This window comes from Monodelphis domestica, chromosome 7, assembly GCF_027887165.1.
Source record: "Monodelphis domestica isolate mMonDom1 chromosome 7, mMonDom1.pri, whole genome shotgun sequence".
Taxonomy (NCBI): Eukaryota; Metazoa; Chordata; class Mammalia; order Didelphimorphia; family Didelphidae; genus Monodelphis; species Monodelphis domestica.
Genome location: NC_077233.1, coordinates 157,137,595 through 157,161,872, shown reverse-complemented (window position 1 = coordinate 157,161,872; position 24,278 = coordinate 157,137,595). Strand labels below are relative to the sequence as shown.

Sequence of the window (24,278 nt, the reverse complement as noted above, 5' to 3'; positions counted from 1 at the left end):
TCTAACAAAACAAAATGAAACAAAAAACCTTTACCCAGTTCAGTGTGGTCAATGCATCCACCTCATTCCTGACTAAGTTCTGATCTCTGAGGGTTCAGATATTGTTTAGGCTGATTAAAGAGGCTTTAGAACAACATATTCCTTGATTTCAAATATTTAAAGAGCCATCACATAGAAAGGCAATGAGACTCCAGAGTCAAAGCAAAACCATCAAATGGAAGTTATAGATTTCATTCTAATAAGAGAGGAAGAAAGGCAGTTGGTCTACCTGAAAGAGAGCTGACCTAGGGGGTCAGCAAGACCTAAATTCAAGCCCCTCCTCTGAATGTATATAGGCTGTGTGTGTCTATGGCAAGTTCCTTAACCTCTCCATGCCTCAAAATGTGGGGCTGTGAGTTGAAGAACTGTGATCTCTATTGGTGGATTAGTAAATTCTTATACTGATGAAATTACAAGTCCAATCAAAAAAGGGGGAAGACATTTATAACAATTAAAGCTGTCCACCAATGTACAGTGCCTTGTGAGTGAGCGAACTCTCTCTGATGTTTTACTAGGAGGGCAGGATACCAATGGAATCTATTGCCTGGGGCAAGAGAGATTAAGAGGCAGGGCTAGAAATGGTCCAGTGACTGGACATTGAAGCCTAGGCTGGTGCATGAGTATCACAGCTTTTAGGCACACGCCATATCTAAGACTAGAAGACTCAAGCTAGGAGAAAAGCGGAATTTGTCACCCTAATATTCCAGCTCCCCTTCCCTCCACCAAAAAGAACTGCTATTAAGTAGTCTCCCCTGTCTTGCAACTACAATATATGATTTTTTGCTTATCCCTTATCACTTTTATTCCTGTTGGCTATTTCCAGAACTTTATAAATATGAAGGCACTATAAAGTGTATATTATCACCTCTATTAATTTTATCATCAAATATATGAGCTATTCCTCCTATCTTTGGATCATCTGCAAAATGATTTATAGAAATTGTGTTATTCAAGTTCAAAAATCACTCTAGGCTGGAGTAGTTAGAGGAAATTTCATGAAACAAACTAGAACTGGAAACAAGTTGCAAGATGGGGTATGAATAAGGCAGGTAAAAAAAGGGAGATACAAAGAATAGCATGAACAAAGGGTCAGGGGTGTGAATGGCATATCTGTGTGATGGAGTTAGCTGGAGGTGAATGTTCATGTTGGGAACTATTGAGTGATAGAGTGAAGCTATACTGTGGATAGCCTTGAATATATAATTTCTAAAAGATCTCTAGAGGACAACAAAGAGATAAAACTAACAAGGTGAAATCTAATGGGTTTCTAAAAATTCTCATATTTTGATTCAAAGGCAATAGAAAACTTTTAGCCTTTTTATTAATAAGGGATAGGCTTTATTAAATTATTTTTAAGGAAACGTTTATCTAGGTCAGTGTTTATATGGATTAAAGAGGAAAAAAAACTGAGAAGAGAGACTAGTTAGGAGAATATTTCAGTAATTAAGGCATAAGGCTGTGAGGGCCTCTCATAATTGGGATGATAACTAGGAATGGAAAGTAAGAAACATTACAAGTCAAATCAGCAAGCATTTTTAAGCACCTACTGTGTGTAAGACAGTGTTTAGTTCTAGCATTTCGGAAAAAGGCAAAAAATCAACAGGATAAGCAAATCAAAAATGATTCTGAAGTTTTGAGTCTGTAGATTTTAGAAGATGGTATAGTCACTGATGGAAATGAGAAAAGTGGAGACTTTGATGATATTTAACAACCAGCTCTCTGTGGGGGTGGGGGGAAGAGGGAATGTGTGTGTGTGTGTGTGTGTGTGTGTGTGTGTATGAAATACTTTTGAGTTTAAATTTCATTTACATTTTCTCTTTCACTTTTCTAAGTCTAGAGAGCCTACCAATAAATAAATCAAGCCCATATCTGGGCTTTGCTGATTTCTCAGGTATAAATGCTCACACTGAAAATTTAATAATTTACTGTTGCCAGCTGTGGCACACCTTAGGATGGAGGGAACCTAGTTTGGGAGGAAAGATAATAGGTTTGATTACAGATATGGAATCAGAGAATCAATTGGAATTGGAGAATCTTTGAGCTTCAAGAGACTATATAGTCTAACTTTCTACTTAAAGTAGAAGCCAATTTAGCAAAATTTAGGAAAAGTGGTCATCCAGTATTGCTTGATTACTTCTAGTCTGAAAGAGGTCACACAAATTGTCCTTTTGAGGTAGAAAGGGGGAAGACAAGATCAGTAGACAACTAGTTTGACTGGAGTGTAGACTACTTAAAGGGCAAAGGCATAGAATACACCGGAAAAATAGACTACTTCCAGATTGGGGAAACTTTAACCATCAACTTAAGGAGTTTGTATTTATACTATAGACAATGGGAAACTGTTAAAGTTTTTGAGCAGTGAAGGGACCTGGTCAGACCCATGAATTAGGAAGATTATTTTGGCAGGTAGGTAGGATGGATTATAAAGAGGAGAATTCATGTTAGATGTTAGAACAACATTCCAGTAGTTCAGAAGAAAGGGGTAGTGAAGGTCTGAAATAGAGGGATAGAGGAAGAGAGAATAATAGGTCTCAAAGACCTTTCAATTTTTTTATTTTAAAATAAAATAAATATTAATTAAAATAAAATAATTTATTTTTTATTTTCTACAGGGTTCCAAAGGAGAAAAAGGAGACCAAGGACCAAAGGTAAATTTACAGATCCCAGAGTAGTTAGATTTAATTCTGGATATCATGCAGATGTAAATTCAATGACTATTTTCTCTGACATTCTTTTGGGAACTAGGGTGAAAAGGGGCGTGATGGAGAAAGTTTAATTGGGCCACCAGGACCACCAGGACCACCAGGAAGGACTGTTGCTGTGACCAGTGTGAGTATCTCAGACTCTTCACAGGATATTTTCTTTCATTTTAATACATATAGAAGTAAGAGAAGGTTTAAAAGTGTTTTTCATTCATTCATTGATTAGCTAGCTCTTTATTCACTGGGCATGAACTTTTACCTTTGGCAAGAAGAGATTTTGAAATCTTCTGTTATTCAACATCATTTTGCTATTCTTTAAAATTATTTTTTTAATTAACAAGTATGTATTTTCTCTCTCCCACTTCCTTTAATTCTTTTGGGAGGATTGGGAGTGGGGACAGGATTGGAAAAACAAAAGAAAAACCAAACTCAACCTAGGCCATCTATTCCTGTCTTGAGCTCTGGATCTTCTGTGATTGAACTTGAAAAAGGCTTGAGAGAAGGGAGATCAACTATAGAAAAAGAGTAATAGTGTAGAGGCTGTGACAGTTTGGGTGAGAAGTAGCAGAAAGTGAGAATAATAAAGGAAAGAGTGGGGGAGCCAAAAAGAATTTTACAGATGACACTGTAAAGTGTCCTTCACTGTACCATAATGCTCTCATCACTTCTTTAATAAAATTCAATACCCCCTGATTAGCACTTCCATCACTCAGTGACCAAAAAAAGGAAAACATATTTCTGCCTTCCCTCCATTTGTCATCTTCCTTTCTTTTCTTGGGAGTTCTTAACCTGGAGTCTATAATTATTGTAGATAGATTTGGGGGAAGGGATGGATCTATGAATTTAGATGGGGAAAATTACATCTTTATTTTCACTAATACTTGTTTTCCTTTGTTAATACTATGCATTTTATTTTATGCACTTAAAAAAAATAGTTCTGAAAAGGGATACATAGTCTTCCACAGACCCTCAAAAGGATCCATGATACAAAAAAAGCTAAGAAGTCCTAGATTAGATGTTCCTCTTTCTTTCAATAGAGCAAAAAGAAAAGAAAGGATCTTTTTGACATCTTTAACATGCATTATCAGCAGTGTCCTTCACATTGTAACTTTTTTACTTAATGTTTGTTAAACTGAATTGTTGAATTGAATCAAAAGCTGAGCTTCAGTGCTAGCTGTCCTTATACCACCAGTCAAGGGAAACCAAAACGATCACTAAGAAGTTATGGATTCTAGAGTCGAGTGGAGAAGATATAGGGTCCAGGGCAATCATAGAGCATTTTTATCCAGGTAAAATGAAATTAAGATGAATATTCAAAAAGGTAGTCTTAGAAAAGAAGTAAAGGGAAGGAGATATTAAAATAATAAAGGGAATAAGGATAACTAGATGGCTCAAGTGAGAGTCCCAGGCTTGGAGTTAGAAGGACTTGGATTCAAATCTGACCTCAAATACTTACTTCCTAGCTAAAAAAAAACAAAAAAACAAATAAACAAAAGAACAAAAATAAACATGCAAACAACAACAACAGCCACAAAAACAACCAAATACTTCCTAGCTGTGTGACCCTGGGCAAATCACTTCCCTGACTGCCTAGCCCTTACTGCTCTTCTGCCTTGGAACCAATACTTGTATCAATTTTAAGCCAGAAGGCAAAAGTTTTTAAAATAAATAAAGGGATGATGGGTACATCAGAATTGAAAGGCTATTATAGAAATGAAGAAAGAATGGGTTTTTGTTGTTGTTGTTTTGCTTGCCACAGGTACCAATGGAATTATGGGTATGACATCATGAATCTGACACTCTTGTCTACTGAAATGGCAAATTAACCACCTTCTCTTCCAATACTGTCATTGCTAATCTGCTAGGTACAAGGGCCCACAAAGCATTGACTTGGAGTCATCTCCTTGCTTCATCATAACTTAAGTTCTCTTATGAGAACAATTCTTTTAGCCATGAACTCACAAACTCACAAACTTCTAAGAATGCAGAAATAGGACAAGGAGATCTATGCCCATCACAGTGACTTACATATAATTCATCTTTAATAACTAATTATCTGTTTAATATGGGAATTAATAAAATGGATGAATAGGAGAAATTTGGTTGTTTCAGAATCAAATGACATTAAGATAGATCAATTTTTTGAGATTTTTTTTTTGAAGATTAAAGGAGTAAAAATGGAGTCATCTTGGGAGAGATAAAAAAAATACTGCTAAGTTGAGATTAATGCACTATTACTAGACAGATCACTATTGTAGATGGGTTAAATGTCAGCTAAATTTCTTGAAGTTTTAAAGAAAATAATAAAAAATAATTTAAAAATTTTTAATGTGGTTCAAACAAGCTTATTCTGGGAAAAGATGCTTCCCAGAATTTGTATTTCCAGAAAAGAAAAGAAAAAGGGACTTATGGAAAAGAATGCTATCCACCTCCAGAGAAAGAACTGTTGGAGTCCAAATGCAGATGAAAGCATGCAATTTTTCAATTGTTTATTTGGGTTTATGGTTTGGGGGTTTGGTTTTATAAGATTAGACACTTATAAAAATAAGCAATATGGAAATGTGTTTTGCGTGATAATACATGTATAACCCAGATTGAATTGCTTGCCAGCTCCAGGAGGGGTAGGGAAGAGGGGAGGGAGATAATTCAGATCATATAACTTCAGAAAATTTATGTGGAAATTTGTTATTACATGTAATTGGTAAAAAAAATAATACAGTATCTAGTATCACCTAATATTTTTACTGGGGGATAATGCAGAAAGGCATTTTTTTAATTAAAAAAAAACACTGCTTGTTTTTCATTCTTGAAAATCCTGTACTATGAGACTAATTACTTCCAATTTTAGGGGGTCAAATAAGAATCCATGTGTGACTAAAACTGTTTTTGAAGACTAGTCTTCTGGTAATTTTGGCCCAGCTATTGAAATATGTTGCAAGGACAACAATATCAAGTTTAAAGCATTGCTGATCTTAGATAATACCACAGATCATCCAACTATACATGTATGAAAATGTGAAAATGTAAATTTGCCAATATGGAGATAAAACTTCTATACCTGATGGTAAATGAAAAGATTTTTAAAAAGAGAAGACAGTTCAGCCTATGCCGCTAAAGTCTTTTCAGTGACAGTAATGATGGTTTCATCTTATTTTCAGTGTAGGTTTCTCCTTTAATATAATATTCTGTAATATTTTTAACTAAAAATGCTTTTTTTCTGTGAATGCTGTCATAAACTTAAATCGAAAATCATTTTCATATCCTTTGCTATTATATTATCAAAAAAAACTTATTTTAATTTTTTCCATTGCATATTTCTATTGGGCCAGAACAATTAGTATATTTTATGTACAATTATAATTGCAAATGGTAAGAATTCAAATAATGAGGCTATTTCGTAGGATTCATTGTTTATACTAAACAAGACATATGTAATTAATTAAAAACTGGTGAGAATTAGCAATGACAAATAGTATATTATTGAAAGTCTGTATTTTTTATAAAATTGAATTTAATTAAAATAATGTCATAAACAAAACAGAGAGAGATACCTAGGAAGGACACTGGCTAGATAGAGTTCCAGACTTGGAGCCAAAAAGACCTGACTTAGTTGGAATGTTGCTTTGGGCACTTTTTAGCTCTAGGATCCTGAATATAATATAATATAATAATATAATATAATAAGCTATATCTTTATAGCTTAACTTGACTTGGCCCCAGTTTTCCCATCTTTAAAATGTGGATAATAATAGTACATACTTCACACCAGTATTATTGTGAGATGAGATAATGAAAGAATAGATGCAAAGGACTTTACAAACCATAAAGCCCAATATAAACATTCATTATTCTTATTGACAAAACAGGGAAATATACCATATTCTTACTCATTTTGTTTTTCTTTCTTAGTCGATTCTCAATGGCACTGATGGAATCGAGAATATTGCTGAACTTCCTGAACTAACTGGCCCACCGGTAAGTATTAAAAAAAAATTCAGAATTCATGTTTAGATGCTCCTGCACAATATGCCGTACCAGGGTTCACATATGACCTAAGACCATTATCTCTCTCCTTAACAGTTGGCTTTTTAATGTATTCATTCTTAACCTGGATTCTAAGGAGCATATTTCCTTATAAGTTACAAAAATCACAAAATTATTACTTACTCAGCCCCCATTCCAGTTTTAAAGATATTATTTATCAAATAAAATGAAGAAATCTCTTTTCCCATAAGCTTTTATATGCATGTAAGGATATGCATATATATGTATGTATATATGTATATTTATTAGATTATCTAATTTTCTAGGTTTATATAAACATCATGGTAGTCTATCATCTGTGAGAAAGAGTCACTTTTAATCAGTACAGCTACTGCTGAATTTTAAATACTGGAAACATAGTCCAGCCACTCAGCTTTCTCGGGATAATAGACGAAATCACTCAAGAATTCTCCTCATAATATTTCTTTGCAAGATAAGAGAGAAACTCACTGTTCTGAGGAAATTCCTCTTCAGACTTTTTCTCCTTGAATGTTTGCTCAGTCTCTCAGGAAAGAAATTCTCTTAGCTTCTTATCTCTGTGTCTCATCCAGTCTCTCTCCAGCTATCACAGTTATCAGACCCTAGAATAGCATTTAAACTGCCAATCTTATCACATTCTTCAAAGATCCCTCTTAAAATATAACATATTCATCATCTCTGTAGGAGAGGCTATTTAAGCTAGTGTAACAGTAGATTCATTTGTATTAAATCCTTTAAGATATTCAAAGTATCATCTAAATGAAAAATGAGACAAACCTAAATATGAAAGAAGAATGTAAAAGTCGCTTTATTGTTTTAAATGACAGTTCCAAATTCTTATTAAAAATCCAATTATTCTGAATGTTATTAATGTCTTATCTGACATTATGAAATTATCCCCATCATCAAAAAGTATACCATATCTGTTATATAGCAAATTTTATAATGAGAGAGACCAGTAAGTTCCTTGAAGGCAGGTTTTATTTCACTTTTTCCTTTGTAGTGTCTAATAAATAGTATGTACTTAGTAAGTGCTTGCTGAATGACTGAAAGATTGGCTGAATTTTTCAGCAGGAAATGAGAAAAGAAGGAAGTTACATTTAGAATATAGGAGAATTAAAAGCAATGGAAAAGACCACTTCAGAGAGTAGCCTCTTCTCTCCTTAACACATGATGGAGATTTCTGACAGTGGCAATAGCCACACTCTTTATTGCTGTAAGTCCTGCATCTTGGAACTTGCCATCTTCCAAGTACTGTGGTAGGCACTGGGGACACAAATGCAAGGAATGAAACAATCTCTGTCCTTGAGGAACTTACATTCTTTTGTTGTTGTTATAACATCAATTTTTATAATAATTTTAAAATCATTTTTATTTTTGGACCTTTAGAAGTTATTTTAGACAGATTCTTGAATTGGGTGTTTATATTCATTAGCTTTCCTGCCTACTTCATCTCCAGAAGGTTTTTTTAGAGCCATGACTTTTCCCATGAAATTTCATTAGTTTTTCCAATTCAAATCTGGCCTTCTTTTCAAAGAAATACATTATATTACTGAAAAAGTAAATTATCTGACAAGCTTTCCCCTTGACTTTTCCAATGTTATCTCAAATTAGTTTATTGACAATTTCTTAAATATTTGTTGCACATCCCAAATCATTCTCTTATAAATTTCATAGATCTGTTAGTACTGGGCAAAAGAAGTCATATGGATCTGGTTGTTTTCCTCCTTGCTAAAATTAGTTCAAAAGATGTGGAGCAAATCTTCACTGGCAGTTCTGACCTCAACATGTGTTTCAGTCATGGTCTGCCATTTTTTGATAATAGAGTACATCTTGTCCCCAGTAACATCTTTTCCATGAAAGTTATTCATTTTTTTAAAACTCTAAATATCTTCAGTAACCAACTTGAACTTACAGAAGGCAGTCTTATTCTGCTGATCACCAAGTCTCATTACCTTGAGATCATCAGGAAAAATTTTCCTTTCTTGAGTCTTTGTGACAAGTGCCTTGACAGTATGGCTAATATTGACAATATACCAATATTTCTTCAAAAACAGATCAACCTCTCCCTTCTTGTCTCCCCCCCCCTTTTTTTAAACCACCTTTGATTAGGTGCTTATTTTTAACAATCTCCATGATTCCTCTCAGAAAGCCAACAGCTAGGAATTCACATTATAATTGGAAACAAGTACATGTATAAGCAGAGAATAAATACTATGTAGTAGTTAGAGAAAGAAGAGATGAAGAACTGAATGTTATTCATATATGACAATTTTTACTCAGTGTCATAAAGCATCCCCAAAGTAATTTGAGAAACAGCTTTGAGTACTTGGCAGTAAGCAATCAGATCTGAATCACCGTGGCTATGTTCCCAGTGAATTAATCTTATTTATTCATACTTTCTTTCACATCATCACCACTTTCTTAGCTAAGTTAGAATGATATTCATGTTTATTTGCAAGTGAACTATTCTCAGTGTCATCCGAGATTATTAGAACAATTTCCAATTCTTACCTACTTTAATACCAGTTTGTATCCCAAAGGATGTTGGATTCTTTAGTCAGTGTTAATATTGAACTTATAATCAGAGGGGCTTATGCTTGAGATTGACTTAAGGATATCAGTTTCTAACAATGTGCTTCCATCTAGTGTGACCCCACAGCTTCATGCACTCCTTACCCCTAAGTTCTTATTACCAGGGAACCCCATTCTTGAGGTCTCATTTTTCTGCTACTTGGGGTCATGGCCAAGACTCACTAAAAAGAGTCTATACCCTCTACATAATTAGATTGTCCTCTGGACTTAGGTCACCTCTCTTCTCCCAGACTTTTTTTTTTTTTGCTTCTATGAGCCAGATTCCTATTTCCAACTCTGAGCATGCTAATAATGTAATCATTTTAAAAAAAGATACAATCAAGTGTATGAATAGAATAAGAATGGCTTTATGGCTTAGTCCTAGAAAATCCTATCCTATATTTCTTTTGATGTGTTTTTTTATTTTTAAAGGGACCAGAGGGAAAACCTGGGCTGACAGGATTCCCAGTGGGCAGTATAGTCTCTGAATTTGAACTAATAATTAACTAAAATAACCACAGCTTTTACCTTATATTTTTAACAGTTTGCAAAATGCTTTACAGACACTATCTTTTACATACATTATTAACTAAGTAATAATGCGTTAAGGCTAATAATAATGTTTTATAGTGTTTTAAGGTTTGCAAAGTACTTTACATACACCTTTTACATGTATAATTAACTGTACAATAGGTATATATGTATTTTTATAATATTTTAGGGCATTGGATTTGAAGATTTGCAAAGTGTTTTATATACATTGTCTTTTACATGCATTATTATCTATGTAACAATATGTTATATATCCAAAGGCTATTAGTAATATCTATGTAATGTTTAGAGATTTGCAGTGTGGTTAATCAATTTTATACACATTAACTATAGCAATAATAATGATAGCTATATCAGAAGACATTTATTAATCATGGTGCTTTAAGGATTATAAAATGCTTTATAAATTAATAAGCTTGCCCTAAGACTTTTGGAACACCCTATATTAGCTCCTTTGAGCCTCACAACAACCCTATGAGATAGTCACTACAAATGAAGAAAGTCCCATTTTACAGATTAAAAAAGAGGGAGTCAAGGTACCATATAATTAAAACCCAAGACAAGCATAGAAATGTCAAGAGAACATGAGGTGATACAGATAGGAGTTTGACTATATCATCTTTGAGGTACTTTCCAATTCTTAAGTTTAAGATATTATTGTGTTGAAATAATAAAAACAACAGAGACTATATCCTGTAATAAAGGCTAAAGTCTAGAATGAATGAACTAAGGCTTGTTTAAAGGGAGAAAAAGGGCAGAGGCTGGAGAAGTGTTAGGAAAAGAGGGGACCAAAGGAAGGAAAGGTGCCCAACAAATAGAGTTAGTAATAGGTAACAGAGAAAAAGCAAAGTTTTGTTTTGTTTTGTTTGTCTTCAGCAAGTATAAGGATCTTCAAATCATAAACAATAAAGAGGTCTTCTCTCTCTGAGAATTAAAGTCAAAGACAAATGAGAAAATAATAAGAGAATATTTAACTGCTTTAAATGAATTCAAGTCTCTAAATTCAGATGAATGACATTCCAGGGAACTGAAAAATCTTGGAGATATAACCTCAGAGTCATTGGTGATCATCTGTAAGAAATCACGAAATGTGGAAAAGGTGGTGAAGAATAGCTACAGGCAAAGGTTGTTCTGGTTTTCCAAAAGAAGAATAAAATATATTTCATAAACTATTGGCTAATAACTTTGATATGGACAATGCCTCACAAACTTCTAGGACAGATTAATAAGTAAACATTTCGTGAGGATTTTAAAAAGATTAAAGTGAACCAAAAAGGAATCACTATGAGTTCCCTCAGAATAGTCTAGGCCAAACAAGGTTCATTTCTATTTTGATGAAGTTAATAATTAGACTTATATATCTGTTCAGCTCTGATAACATTTGTAGGAAAGAATTAGTGTGTGATATAGATCAGGAGTAAACAAACTACAGGTCTAGGGACCAAAACCAACGCTCCTCATCTGTTTTTGTAGAACAGAAAACTCAGAATGGTTTCTACATTTTAAAATACAATAATTCCTTTTTAAAATGTAAAAACCATTCTTAGCTTCTTCTTGTTTAGTCATTTCAGTCATGTCAGACTCTTTATGACCCCATTTGGGGTTTTCTTGGCAAAAATACAGAAATAGTTTACCATTTCCTTCTCCAGATCATTTTACAAATGAGGAAACAAACAGGGCTAAGTGACTTGCCCAGGATCACATAGCTAATAAGTGTCTGAGACTGATTTGAATTCAAGTCTTCCAGTTTCCAAGCCCAATGATTTATTCACTGTACCACCTAGTATCTAGGGCAAAGCAGACCCCAGAAGACTTGGACCATTGGCAGTAGTTTATCTAATCCTGATATAAATGATGAACCAACATATGAAACTGAGGAATGGTCAGAAATGTAGGAGAAGAATAAAGGGGGATCAGTGTTAAAGAGAATATCTGGGATGCTGCAGTGAGATAAAAAAGAATAAGACTGAGGAAAAGGTCATTAAATCTAGCAAATGGATCATTGATCATTTCAGAGAAGGCAGTTTCAGTTGAATGATGAGAATTCAGAATTCAGTGAGAGGAAAGGAAGTAGAGACACTGAGTGCAAATAAAAAATGTGTGTGTGTGTGAGTGTGTGTGTATGTGTGTGTGTATCCCTGAAGGAGTTTAATTGAGAAGATGAAAAAGAAAATTAGAATAATAATGGAGGGGAGGAAAGAAGGGACTAAGGAAGGTTTTTTGTTTTGTTTTGTTAACAGATGAGGGAGTTTTAGGTACATTTGTAGGCATTGGGGAAAGAAGGAATCAATGAATAGGTAGATAATATGATGCAATGCAATATACATTCAATAAGTGCCAGGCACTATGCTAAGTGCTGGGAATACAAATAAGAAAAAAAACACATGCGTTATAATCTAATGGGAAAAGACAAAACTCAAAAGGAAGCTGAAAAGGGTGGAGGAGAAAGAGGATACCTGAATTAGGGCATAGAGTCAAAACCAAGCATTGAAACTAGAAGGAAATGAAGTCAGAAGCTTTGGGAGGTGTTTTCTTTTTTTTCCTTTTCCTCTGCAATCAAAGAGATAAAGGCAACTGAGGATACTGAGGAGGTGAGAGGACCAAAGCAGATGCACCTCCTTAATGATGAGTTTTCTGGTGATGAGGGATCCAGGTGGGGTGGAGAGAATAGAGATAGTGGAGCCAAAATCTAGCAGTGAAGCTGAAGAGAGATTGTAGTGGGGAGGTTGAAGATTAAAGAGAGTGGAGATGGTAATTAGGACAATCTTCTGAAGGGGGTGGAATTATGTAGAGGGGTTTGTCTTGACAAGGAAAGGGGATACTTCTTCACCAGGTAAGGGGGCAGGGGGAGAAGAAGGGTTGAGTATGAGCTGAGAAAAGGGGGAAAGGGTGTTCTCAGTGAATTGCCTTATTTGGGGGAGGGTGCAAATTGTGTAGCAAAGTCCTTAGCTTTGTGATAGAGGCAGGTGATGTGGGAGGCTTCAGGAGAGAAGATTTTTAAAAACCTGTGTAATTAAAGGGATAGAGAATTGATTAGGGAAGAGTTAGAAGATTTGCCTCCTTGTGGGAAGGGTCCATTTGAGATTAGATAACATAAATGTGTCGCGGGCTTGGATCCTCTAATCAAAGTTTCATAACTTTCTGAATAACTTTTTTCAGCAGCACATGAGTAGAATTGAAAAGGCAGATAATGAGAATAACCCAAGCTCAGAGTTTGGCCAGATGTGATTGGAAACAGGATAAGGGAGCAAATGATCTAACAATAGAGGTCAGTGTAGAGTTGAAATTGTGAAATTGTTCACCTAGAGGTTAAGTTTGGAAAGGCAAGAAAATGTAACCAGACCAGAGGTGAAAACCTGGGAAATCCCTAAGGAATGGATGAAAAATAGGTTTGGGGCAATAAAATAGAATGATAAAAGATTATGTTTGAATAAAGGAATTTCAGAGTTCTTGAATAAGGAAGGAAAACATTTATGGGCAATGGCTAAGATGAATGGTGGAATTGATCATGGAAGTTGGTTTGGATATTTGGGTTGAGATTGGGTGTTTAAAAGAAATACCAAGATATATGTTGAAGTCTTCTGGTATAAGGGTAGGAGTTGGGGTGGAATGGGGAAGACTATGTTCTATCCACTAAGCTGTGTTCCAGGCAAAAGGAAGGAGAATGTCCTTAGTTTGGGGAGGATCTTTTTTTGAGTGATAAATTTGAATAGAATAAACCTCAAAGAAGTTGCTGACTGTTAACATTTTGTTAAATTGTAACATGAATTGCCCTACGAAGCATGTAAGCAGATGGATTCCTATTGGTAGCAATGTTCTCTAAATTCCTACTCCCAAATGACACAATAATAATTATATCGAGTTCCAATGTGGAATCCATAATAAGCTAAGAAATGTTTAATCACCTAAATTAAAAAAAAAATGAAAAATAAATATTGCTCAGATTATGGTTTAATAGGTAGCTCGTTGGTTTAACTCACCAATGTATATAGCTTGGACAGGTGATAAAAATAGACAATGATCTTAGCCCAGAGTTGAGCAAATGGAAAAGATGTATCTGATTCATATTTGGGAAAATACAGATCCTTTCCAGTGATCATAAGGTCCTTAAGGGTGCAAAACCTATCTCTAAAATCAGTACTACCCCAAAGATGTTCTGTTACTGTGAATCAAAACACCATCATCTGAAGAGTTAGGATTGTAAGGGACCAAAGTACAATAGAATTATGAGGCTTAACAGGTTGCATCAGATTGTCAATGATGACCTATCTGTAAAGAGAGCCTTCAAATAAGGTTGGAGAAGAAGGTGAATGAAAATGAAAATGAGAATGAAAGCAAGCTAAATGATGCTCTGATACCCTTCCAATATTAAAAGAAAGACTAATTCATCTGTGGAATGCTTACAGAAAGATTATCATTGAGAATCACAGGAGATGTAGTTGTGTTCTCCATGATTAATGAAGTGAATGCCAGCATCGCTAATGATACCTCCCCCCTGAAGTTATTGTCAGGATGAAATGAGATCATATTTGAAAAATGCTTTGCAGACCTTGAAGTTTATATAAATACTAGTTATAATCATCATCATTACTGAAACCACAATTTTATCAGCAAAGGTGGTGATGTGGTAAGGGCATGAAATTGGAGTTCAAATCTCAGCTCTACTTTTGTTCCCTGTGAGACTTTGGGCAAAGTCATTTCATTTCTCTGATCTTTTTAGGTTGTTCATATGTAACATGAGGAACATTTTCTAAATAGTCTCTATCCCTTCTAGATCTGTAATCTTATGATCAAAATTATATTTGTAGCATATACATACTAAGTAGTTCTTAGTAGTATTATGATCCTTAGCAAAATATAAACTTTAAGGACTAAATGTACCTCAAATTTAATGCCATCTCAAAAGAAAACCAATAGGTTTGTATGATCAAATACAATAGTGCCAAACTCTAATTCCACAATGATTTTTTATGATAGTTTATTTGAATTTGAAGACCCTAAAGTCTAATGCCCTCCAGTTCCAAGTTTTTTCCCTTCCCATTTCCATTGAGAAAGCAAAAAAACAAAACAAAACAAAACCCAGAATTCATTATAAATATGTGTAGTCCTGCAAAACTAATTCCTGCATTAGCTACGTGAAATAAAGAAAGAAAAAAGAAAGTACTTCAAATTGGATTCTGAATCTTTTGGTTTTGTTATTGTTTGTCATTTATAATCCTTTGTGACCCCATTTGCTGTTTTCTTGGTTAAAGATACTATAGCAGTTTGCTACTTCCTTCTCCAGTTCTTTTTTCCTCCATTTCCTTTCACAGATAAGGAACTGAGGCAAACAGTATTAAGTGACTTGCCCAGGCTGGATTTTAACTCAAGAAGATGAGTCTTCTTGATTCCCTGCCCAGTATTTTATCCCTTGTACTACCTAACTGTACTATGATTCTATTAATTCTTTATCAGAAGGTAGATAGTCCAATTCTTTCTTTTTATAAATAAATAAAAATGAATTTTGAGAGTTGACAAGGCAAGAACATATAGCTAATTATTTACAAAGACAGGATTATAACTGATATCTTCTGACTCCTGGGTCTAGGCCTCTTTCCTCCAAAATCCAACTTAAAATCAGCATAATATTATAATGTTTTCAAGACTTTCATATAGTTGGCAGTTATTTCCCTCCCTTTTCTTTACTTTTGACAAATCTATCCCCAGGTAATTAAGGAATAGTAATTCTCTGTTATAACATTTTTACAGGGACCAAAGGGACCAAAAGGTGACACTGGGTTTCCAGGGTTGCCAGGAGAAAAGGTAAGAAGGAAATAAAGGCAAAAGTTCTAACTGTTCTCAAGGTTTTGTGAAACAATCCAAAATTAGTTGAACTCATCTGTTGTTTTCTATTTTTCCAATCTAGACATGTTAATGGTCTTACAGTTTTGAAAGCAAATGAATAATAAAATATGAAGTCATTTTCCCAGACATTATTACCTTGAATGTCAGTGTTCAGTCACAGTACCCCTGACCGTCTGGAGTTTGATAGCATTGTTGTTATAAATCCATAGAAGGGTAGCATTGGCACTCCTGAGGTCATTCAGTCTGGCTCCTACTTTAAGCACAAATCTTTCTTAAGCATCATCACAAAATGATCTTTTAGTCTCCAGCTGATGTCTAGGGTGCTGGGGATTTGGTAGCTTCTGAAGCAGCCCTGGCCGAGCATCTACCATGCTTTGGAATACGCTCAATACCTAAAATGCAGAGAATGCAATAGCTAGAAGTGCCCAGCTTTCCTCTCTAATTTCATACTTCTAAAAGGCAAAAGAGAAAAGGAAAAGACTAGGGATGGGGTTAGTTAGCATTTAAGGAAAGAAGGTATAGTTGTCAGTCTTTGGGGTACTGATTACAGTCATATAAAAGAAGGTAGTGGACTCAGACCCCCAAAACCTCCCCAACCAGCTTTGCTGTTTGATTGCTTCCAGATGAAAACTCTCTCTCTACCATGGCAGGCTGGCACCTCTCTGAAACTTCAAACTACCTACTTAGAACACTGAGAGGTGCCCAGAGTCACATGGCTAGTGTGTATCAGAAGTAGAATTTGAATTCATGCCCCTAGCTTTGTCTATCTGTTGTACTACACTGCCTTTCAACATCAATTGAGAACTCACATTCCTTAATTTTTATTGATTTGTTACATATGTAACTAAAATGCAGCTACTCCCAAAAGAGACAATATGTTATACCTTATTTAGCATTTATAGCTTGGTGTCAATAACTGGTATCAATTCACTTCTTGGCTTGTTAAAGTAATAATTATTAATCTTATTATTTTCATTTATGTTATGTATTATAAAAGCAAGTTTATTGTTAATTCATAAACATTTATTAATAATATTTATTATTATAAATATTTATCAATTATAATAAATTACTTAATTTTTTTATTAATTTTTGATAGTGCCAAGAAAAGAGGAATCTCTGAAAGTTATATATATACCTGGGAAAGAGATTCAGGGAATAAAACTGAGAATAGAAAAGACTAAAAAAAGGGTTTTAGGAGGTCCTGGAGAAAAAATTGCACAATATTCTTAAAGGATATCCATAAATGTTATAAACTTTTGTGATAGCATCTTTAAGATAATCGACTCTCAGGAGTCAACATACCCATTCTTAGGGAAGAAGGGTAGTATTATGGATCATTGACTAATCTTTATGTCAGGAAAAACTAGGTTCAAATCCTGCTTGACTTTTACAAGATACACGACAATGGACAAGTCATCTAGCTTCTTCATATACTTCACATACTTCAATTTATACTTCTGTGAAACATAGGGTTTGGACTTGATGGACTATAAGGCCTTTTTCCAGCTCTAAATCAGTGATACTAGAGGAAAATGGAGTCTGGAAAGAGGTATTGCCTATTAAGTCAGGCATTTTCAAATAAACAATAAATGGAATAAGAGGGAAATAAGCATACTCTCTTAATTCAGTGATAGAAACTTAAAATCATCATTAGCAAATTTGCCTAAAATCAAATTAAAGTTTAATTCTAGCTAAGAAAGAAAAGCAGAAAGGAAAAAAGTGAAGCAGAAATCAAAGCCACTCTTAAATTCCTTTTCCTTCATTTTTTCTATAGACAAATAGAGAAACCAACCTCCTCAAATATAGAACCTGTTACAAGAAACTGTTACAAGGGATTTTTTCCCTTTTTCTTTCAATTTGATAGATGGTGGGAGGGAGAGGAAATGGATTTCTGGAAAGTTGGGGTTTTTTTTTAACAATTTTTCAAATACGGAGGTGGGACAGTTACAAATGCAGAACATCATACACACTTTCAGATCATCATTATCTCATTAGTTTTGCTTAATTGCTTTATTTTACAACAAGAGATCTCTCATAGAATGAGAGTAATCTATAAAGATTTGTAATGTAGAAGTAAAGCATAACAGTAAATTAAAAAAAAAAGATGTCATGCATGTTGGAGGCTGCTATTGGTTAAATGAAGGTATGAAGGGAAAATATTTTTTTTAATTACCAAATTGGTTTCCTCACAAAATTCTCTGCCTTTCAGGGTGAAAAGGGTGAACCAGGAACCATTTTTACTGGCAATATTCCCCTGGAGAGGCTGATGTTGAAAAAGGTAAAGGTCTCACTAGAATTATTGACTTTACATGGGCATTTGAATGACCATCTTTTATTAAAGAGTTTCTCTTAGGAAATATTTCCGTCAGTCTGCTTTACTATTAAATCCCTTTTGATTTAGGGTGTCCCAAATCATCCCCAATGACTATTAGCATCTCCTAAAGCTGATATATTTGGTAAAGAATTCATGAGGTCAGGTATCATCTGTATGCAGATGACTCCCAGATCTCTATATGCATTCTCATGTTTTTTTTTTTCCCCTGAGCTACAATCCACACTCCCAGCTTACTCCTGGACATCTACACCTAGATATCATGTAAGCCTCTCAAATTCAGTGTTCAGAACATTATTCATTATCTTCCTCCAAAACACCCAACCTATTCCCTTTCTCCAGCTTCTCTGTATCTGTTGAGGGCATCACCCAAATTACAGCCTCATAGTCATCTTTGCTCTTTTTCCTATCCCTCCAGCCTGATCTTATCTTGCTAAATTCCACTAATTTTGCTTCCTCAACATCTGTGGAATCTCTCCCCTTCTCTCCAGTCACCCTATTATCATTCTAGTTCAGGCCCTAATCACCTTTCACTTGGACTATTATAATAATCTCTTAATTTGACTCCTTGTCTTCAGGTTTTCCCCCATCCAAGGTACCTCCCAAATTCTCCAAAGTTGGTATTCTGCAAAAATTAGAAGTAGCCCCTTCACCAATGTCATTCATCTTCTCAGGAAGCTTCAGTGGTTCCCTATTAACTCTAGCATAAAATTCAAACTCTTCTGTTTGGTGTTTAAAGTCTTTCACCATCTGGCTCTAGCTCATCTTTCCAAACTGATCACACTTTACTCCCCATCATTTACTTTGTACGCCTGCCAAACATGCCCATTTGATGTTTCCCAATGCAGAATCCCCCATTATAATCACATTACATTTTCTAGATCTATGGCTTTACTTCATAAGATCCCTGCCTTCCTTTCAATGTACCTTCCATAAGAGGCCTCTCCATATCCCCCTAGATGTTACTGCACCTTGCCCCACCCTTGTGACTTTGTAATTACTAAAAGTATATGTTGTATATATTTATCTAATCAGATACTATATTCCCTAGGAGAATGTAAACTCCTTAAGAGCAGAGTCTTTTTTGTTTCCTCTTTGTAGTCCTGGCACCTAAGTCTAGTACCTGGCTCATGGGGTCATCTATGTACGATAAGTGTTGTTGAGGAATGAAAAGATTAACACAAACTTTTTTTTTTCAGGGTGAAATTGGAATTCAGGGACCACCAGGGCCAATGGTATGAGAAAACATTGAGTAAATCTGTATGACACTATTTTAAACACCATGCCCAATGTAGTTGAATTGTTTATAAGCATTTGTCATTCATAAAAGACCCAAGTGTATATTTGTAACAACCTAAATGTTCATCTGGAGTATTAACACTTGAAGCAGGTGATCAATTTCACTGGTCTTTACTTTGGTCTTCAATATAAATGCTTTTGTTATGCTAACAAATCCAAAGAGAACTAGCATCTCCTAAAGCTGCTATATTGTGTAAATAATTCACCTAGGTCCCTGTAGGAGGGCAGTGGAAGCCAGGCAGTTCCTTTTGAACATCAGCCCCTCCTGGAATTGAACACTAACTTAGAAAATGTCATTTCTTCACATTCAAAAAACACCTTTCTGCTAGTGTTCACTGTTTGTATATGGATGAGGATGAAAGGAATAAGAGTGAGTCAGACAGACAGACAGACAGACATGGGGGACAGAAACAGAGAGACAAAGGCAAAGAGAGAAAGAGGAAGGAATGGAGGAAGAAGGATAGAAGCAGAGAGACGGGGCAGGGGGGAGAGGGAGACAGAGGTATAGAGAGCCACGTACACAGAGAAACAGAGACAGAAAGTGGGCAGGAGAGGGAGAGAGAGGGGGAGACAGACACAAAGAGAGGGGGAGAGAGGGAGGGACAGACACAGAGAGAGAGACATACAGAGAGAGATGGAGACAGAGGAGAGAGAGGGAGAGAGAAAAAGAGAGAGAGGGAGAGGGAGGGAGGGAGGGAGGGAGAGACAGACACAGAGAGAGACACACACAGAGAGAGATGGAGACAGAGGAGAGAGAGGGAGAGAGAAAAAGAGAGAGGGAGAGGGAGGGAGAGACACACACAGAGAGAGACACACACAGAGAGAGATGGAGACAGAGGAGAGAGAGGGAGAGAGAAAAAGAGAGAGAGGGAGAGGGAGATAGAGAGAAAGAGAGAGAGACAGAGAGACAGAGAGAGAGAGAGAAATCAACTGCTCTTTCTACATTAAACACTCCTCTTTGATTTTCAGCTTTGGCTAAGTGGAATGTCACTGTGTTTTCACTCTGTTCCTGAGAGTAAGAGCCGAATGGAAGCTTTTGCTTGCAAACCACCACCCCATTTCTTATTGCCATCCACTGAGCTGATTTGCCAGCCAGCCCCTGCTATACTGCATTGCTTGAAGCTTCACTTCAGTGAGTTGATCTGCTCTCTCTGCTTCCAACTGCTTTACCTCAGCTAACTGCTCTATGACTATAGCTTTGATCTCCTGCTGTCATCCATTTGTGTGTGTCTCCAGCCTAGAGTGGCAGAGTAGGTGGAGTGTTATACTCCAGTGAGCATTATTTCTATGGGAGAAGACTGACTGTACTCCTGGACCTCCCTCTGGATGGTCCTTTCTTTTCTTTTTTTTTTAAACTCTTACCTTCCATCTTAGAATCAATATTATATATTGGTTCCAAGGCAAAAGAGAAAAGGGCCAGGCAATAGGGGTCAAATGAATCCTACAGCTAGGAAGTGTTTGAGGTCATATTTGAACCCAGGACCTCCCATTTCTAGACTTGGCTCTCTATCACACTGAGCCACATTGCTGCCCCTGACCTCATAGAAGACAAAACAAACAGAAAATTTCTCCTCACAGGAGGAACTGAGTGGCCAAGGGAAGTTGATATCATGGTGGAATTGCCAAAGGAATTGCTTCCTTCCCAAATGATAATCTTGACTTATCTTATCTTAGTTCAATTCAAACCAAATGAATTCATAACACATTAAGAGCCCAAATCTACATAAAGCATTGTGCTAGGCTCTGAGGGAGATAAAAAGAGAAATAAGACTGGTGCCTGCCTTCTAGGAGCTTCCATCTAGTAAGAGAGATAAGGAGTATACACAACTATATACCCTACTAACTTTTCACCTCTTCTCTAATAACAGAAATAGGAAAGTTATTTGGGAGATTCCGTTTGAAGATACTGAATTGGGTGAAGGGATGGATTCATTTAAATTTAGACATGTTGATTTGGGGTCAATGGCAAAACATCCAAACGAATGAATATAAGCTAGAAATATATTTGTTTTATTTGTCCACATTCTCATATTCTAAATGCTGGTATAGCTTCCTTTTATTGGTGCCTGTATTAGGGGAAGTCTACTACATGGCAACATAGGAGAACTGATTATTATTTTTCTTAGTCTTAGTTCAAGCCTTTCTCACTATCAATCTGGTACATCCTTCACAAGGTCAACTCCCAGAGAACTTCTTTGGCTGCTCAAACTAAAATCCTTGTCTTGCCCACCTTCCCCATTCAATCATGATTTACACTCTAATTGTATTTTCTAATTCTGACCATAAAGAGAAGCCTCAACATCATTCTAAGAATTTGTTTGTGCTTCCTAAAGAAAAGATTTTTTGCTCAAGGGAACTCTTGGCCTCCACATTTATCCACTAACTGCTTGTTTTGTCTTTGAAATTTTCCTCAGATTGCATCTGTTTCTCTAAATTGACTTTTTTCGTAATTATGATTTGTATTCCGAACATTGATCATGAGTAGACTGGCTCATCTTTCATGAATTATGTATGATTTTCAATGTAATAACTTGTGAATAGCCTAAATTAGTGTAATCTCAGAATAGGTACTGGATAATTTACATATTTTGACGCAATGTGGCATTGGACTAGATGGAGAACTAGTGTTAAGAGTCAGGAAGCCCTGACTTAAGTCCTACTTCTAATATATTTTAACTATACAAACATGAGCAGATTACTTTGTGTCCTAGGCAACTGTCTAAAATTGGAAGTTTTTTTTAAACCCTTACCTTCTGTCTTAGAATTACTACTAAGTACTAAGTATATATTTTAAGGCAAAACAGTGGTAAAGCTAGGCAACTGAGGCTAAGTGACATGCCCAGGATCATACATCTAGGAAGTGTCTGAGGCCAGATTTTAACCTCCTCACTCCAGGTCTAGTGTTCTATCCACTGAGCCGCCTAGCTGTCCTTAAAATTACAAGTTATTGATGAGTTACTGTCATTGGAGGGATTTTCCATAGTAGAGAGTTCCTTATATTGAAATCATAGTTCAAGACCTGTTATGTTTTCCAATTCATCTACTTTAAACTTTTAAGTTAACTGGGAATGATATACTAGTATCCCATGCTCTGTACTGTTTTGGGGACCAGAGGGCAAACTTATTGATCATGAGAACCCAGTCAGTAACATTGTAAGTATAAGTGTGTGTATGTGTGAGTGTGTGTGTGTATGTGTGTATGTGTGTGTTGGAATGAGTTCCATATCTCAAGAGGATACCCTCACATTTTCCATTTTTTCATTATTACTTCTTTTCTCCTGAGCTTCCTTTCTCCTCTTTCTTCCCAAAGACAACACTCTATTCTTTCCATCATTCATGCAGATACTAAGTTTTTCCAGTTTAATGGGTTTTTTTCTTACTTGGTAACTTCATATTTCTCTGAAAGTGAAATATCAGCCTTAGTTTTTTTTTTAGGGAAGTGATGTGCAATGGAATTTTAAATTCTGTTCTTAACCAATAATACTTTTTACTTTGACTACAGGGGCCCAAAGGACCACCTGGACATAAGGGAGAATTAGGTTTCCCAGGGCGACCAGTAAGTATTAGTGTTTCACAAACTGAAGACTGTGAAAATTATTGTGAATGTCGATATAATTAAAATAAGGTATATGCTAAAAGTCTTTTTACTAATTTCAGGGAAGACCGGGTCTGAATGGACTAAAAGGTGCCAAAGGAGAACGTGGAATGGTACTATTAGTAAGTACTTCTGGGTGTTATTTCTTATGTGACGAGATTTTTATCTCATTGAACCAGTCTTTATGGAATGAGAACTCTGTCTCAAGGACATGATATACCAGTTCAACTAGGCCCTTATTGCTGCTTGTCAAGGTTTTTATCCATTGCTTGTTCACTCCTTCATTCCCCAGCAGTGGTTTTTCCAAACTAATTCTGCATTCCACAAACACTAATTCTTCCCTCCTGTCTTACCTTCAGTGGACAGCTCATCTCCCTACCATACCTAGAAGACTGAAGCTTTTTTGTTTTCTTTTTAAACCTGTACCTTCTGTCTTAGTAACAGTGTTCTAAGACAATAGAATAACAAGGGCCAGGCAATTGAGGTTAAATGATTTGCCCAGGGTCACACAGATAATAAGTGTCCGAAGCCAGATTTGACTCCAGTGTTCCATTCGCTGAGCCACCTAGTTGCTCCAAGACTGAAGTTTTAAGAGATGAATTTTCCCTCATTGACCCTTCATTCCACTTTAAAATATTTAGAGCTACATCAATCCTGTCTTCATTTCTTCTTCTTCAGAGAAGACAATTCTTCCTTTCCAAGACTGAGAAGCATAAGAGAGGAGGAAAAGAGCTAGCAGAGAGCTAGATTTAGACTTAGAGAATTTGGATTTGAATAGCAACGGGGCCAATTGTTATCTGTTAAACCTTAGATTGTAATGGAGGAGGGAAATGGAGAGAGAAAGAACTTGGCATTCCTCTCCTCTATTACTAATGGCTAGAGGTAAACCAGGTACTGGCTCAACTGGAAAGACATCACTCCAGTGAGAAGTAGAAAGGGAGAAGTGAGGGCATGAGACAAGGTTTGAGAACAGGTTGGTTCAGTTGAGGTGGCGCTATGTCTCCCTTAGTAGAGTTCAGGACCCCTGAGGCTATCTGCCTCAGAGTGGCAAGGGGACCCCCTTTGATCTCACTTCCCAAAGATGCTTTTGCTGTCAGACCTTCAGGGGTAAGGAAAGATGACAGGGTTCATCAGCCAGCTGTATTGAGCCACAGGAGTACCAAAGTTTGGGTTTGTCACAGATAAGGACAGGATTAAAATAGGTAATGAGGAGACCAAGTTATCACTCTTTGTGGATGACATGATGGTCTACTTAAAGAATCCTAGAGAATCAACCAAAAAGCTAGTCAAAATAATCAACAACTTTAGCAAAGTT

At 35.9% G+C, this 24,278-nt stretch overlaps 1 protein-coding gene across 1 annotated transcript in view; it reads left to right on the top strand.

Annotated features, from left to right (window-relative positions):
• COL15A1 (collagen type XV alpha 1 chain) overlaps nt 1-24,278 on the top strand; it is a 224,381-nt gene that overhangs the window by 132,225 nt on the left and 67,878 nt on the right. The window contains exons 18-25 of the mRNA XM_007499019.3: nt 2,652-2,687; nt 2,785-2,868; nt 6,651-6,716; nt 15,639-15,692; nt 17,947-18,015; nt 19,269-19,304; nt 22,871-22,924; nt 23,026-23,085. Coding sequence (XP_007499081.2) covers nt 2,652-2,687; nt 2,785-2,868; nt 6,651-6,716; nt 15,639-15,692; nt 17,947-18,015; nt 19,269-19,304; nt 22,871-22,924; nt 23,026-23,085 — 459 coding nt within the window. The remainder of the gene's footprint in view (nt 1-2,651; nt 2,688-2,784; nt 2,869-6,650; nt 6,717-15,638; nt 15,693-17,946; nt 18,016-19,268; nt 19,305-22,870; nt 22,925-23,025; nt 23,086-24,278) is intronic.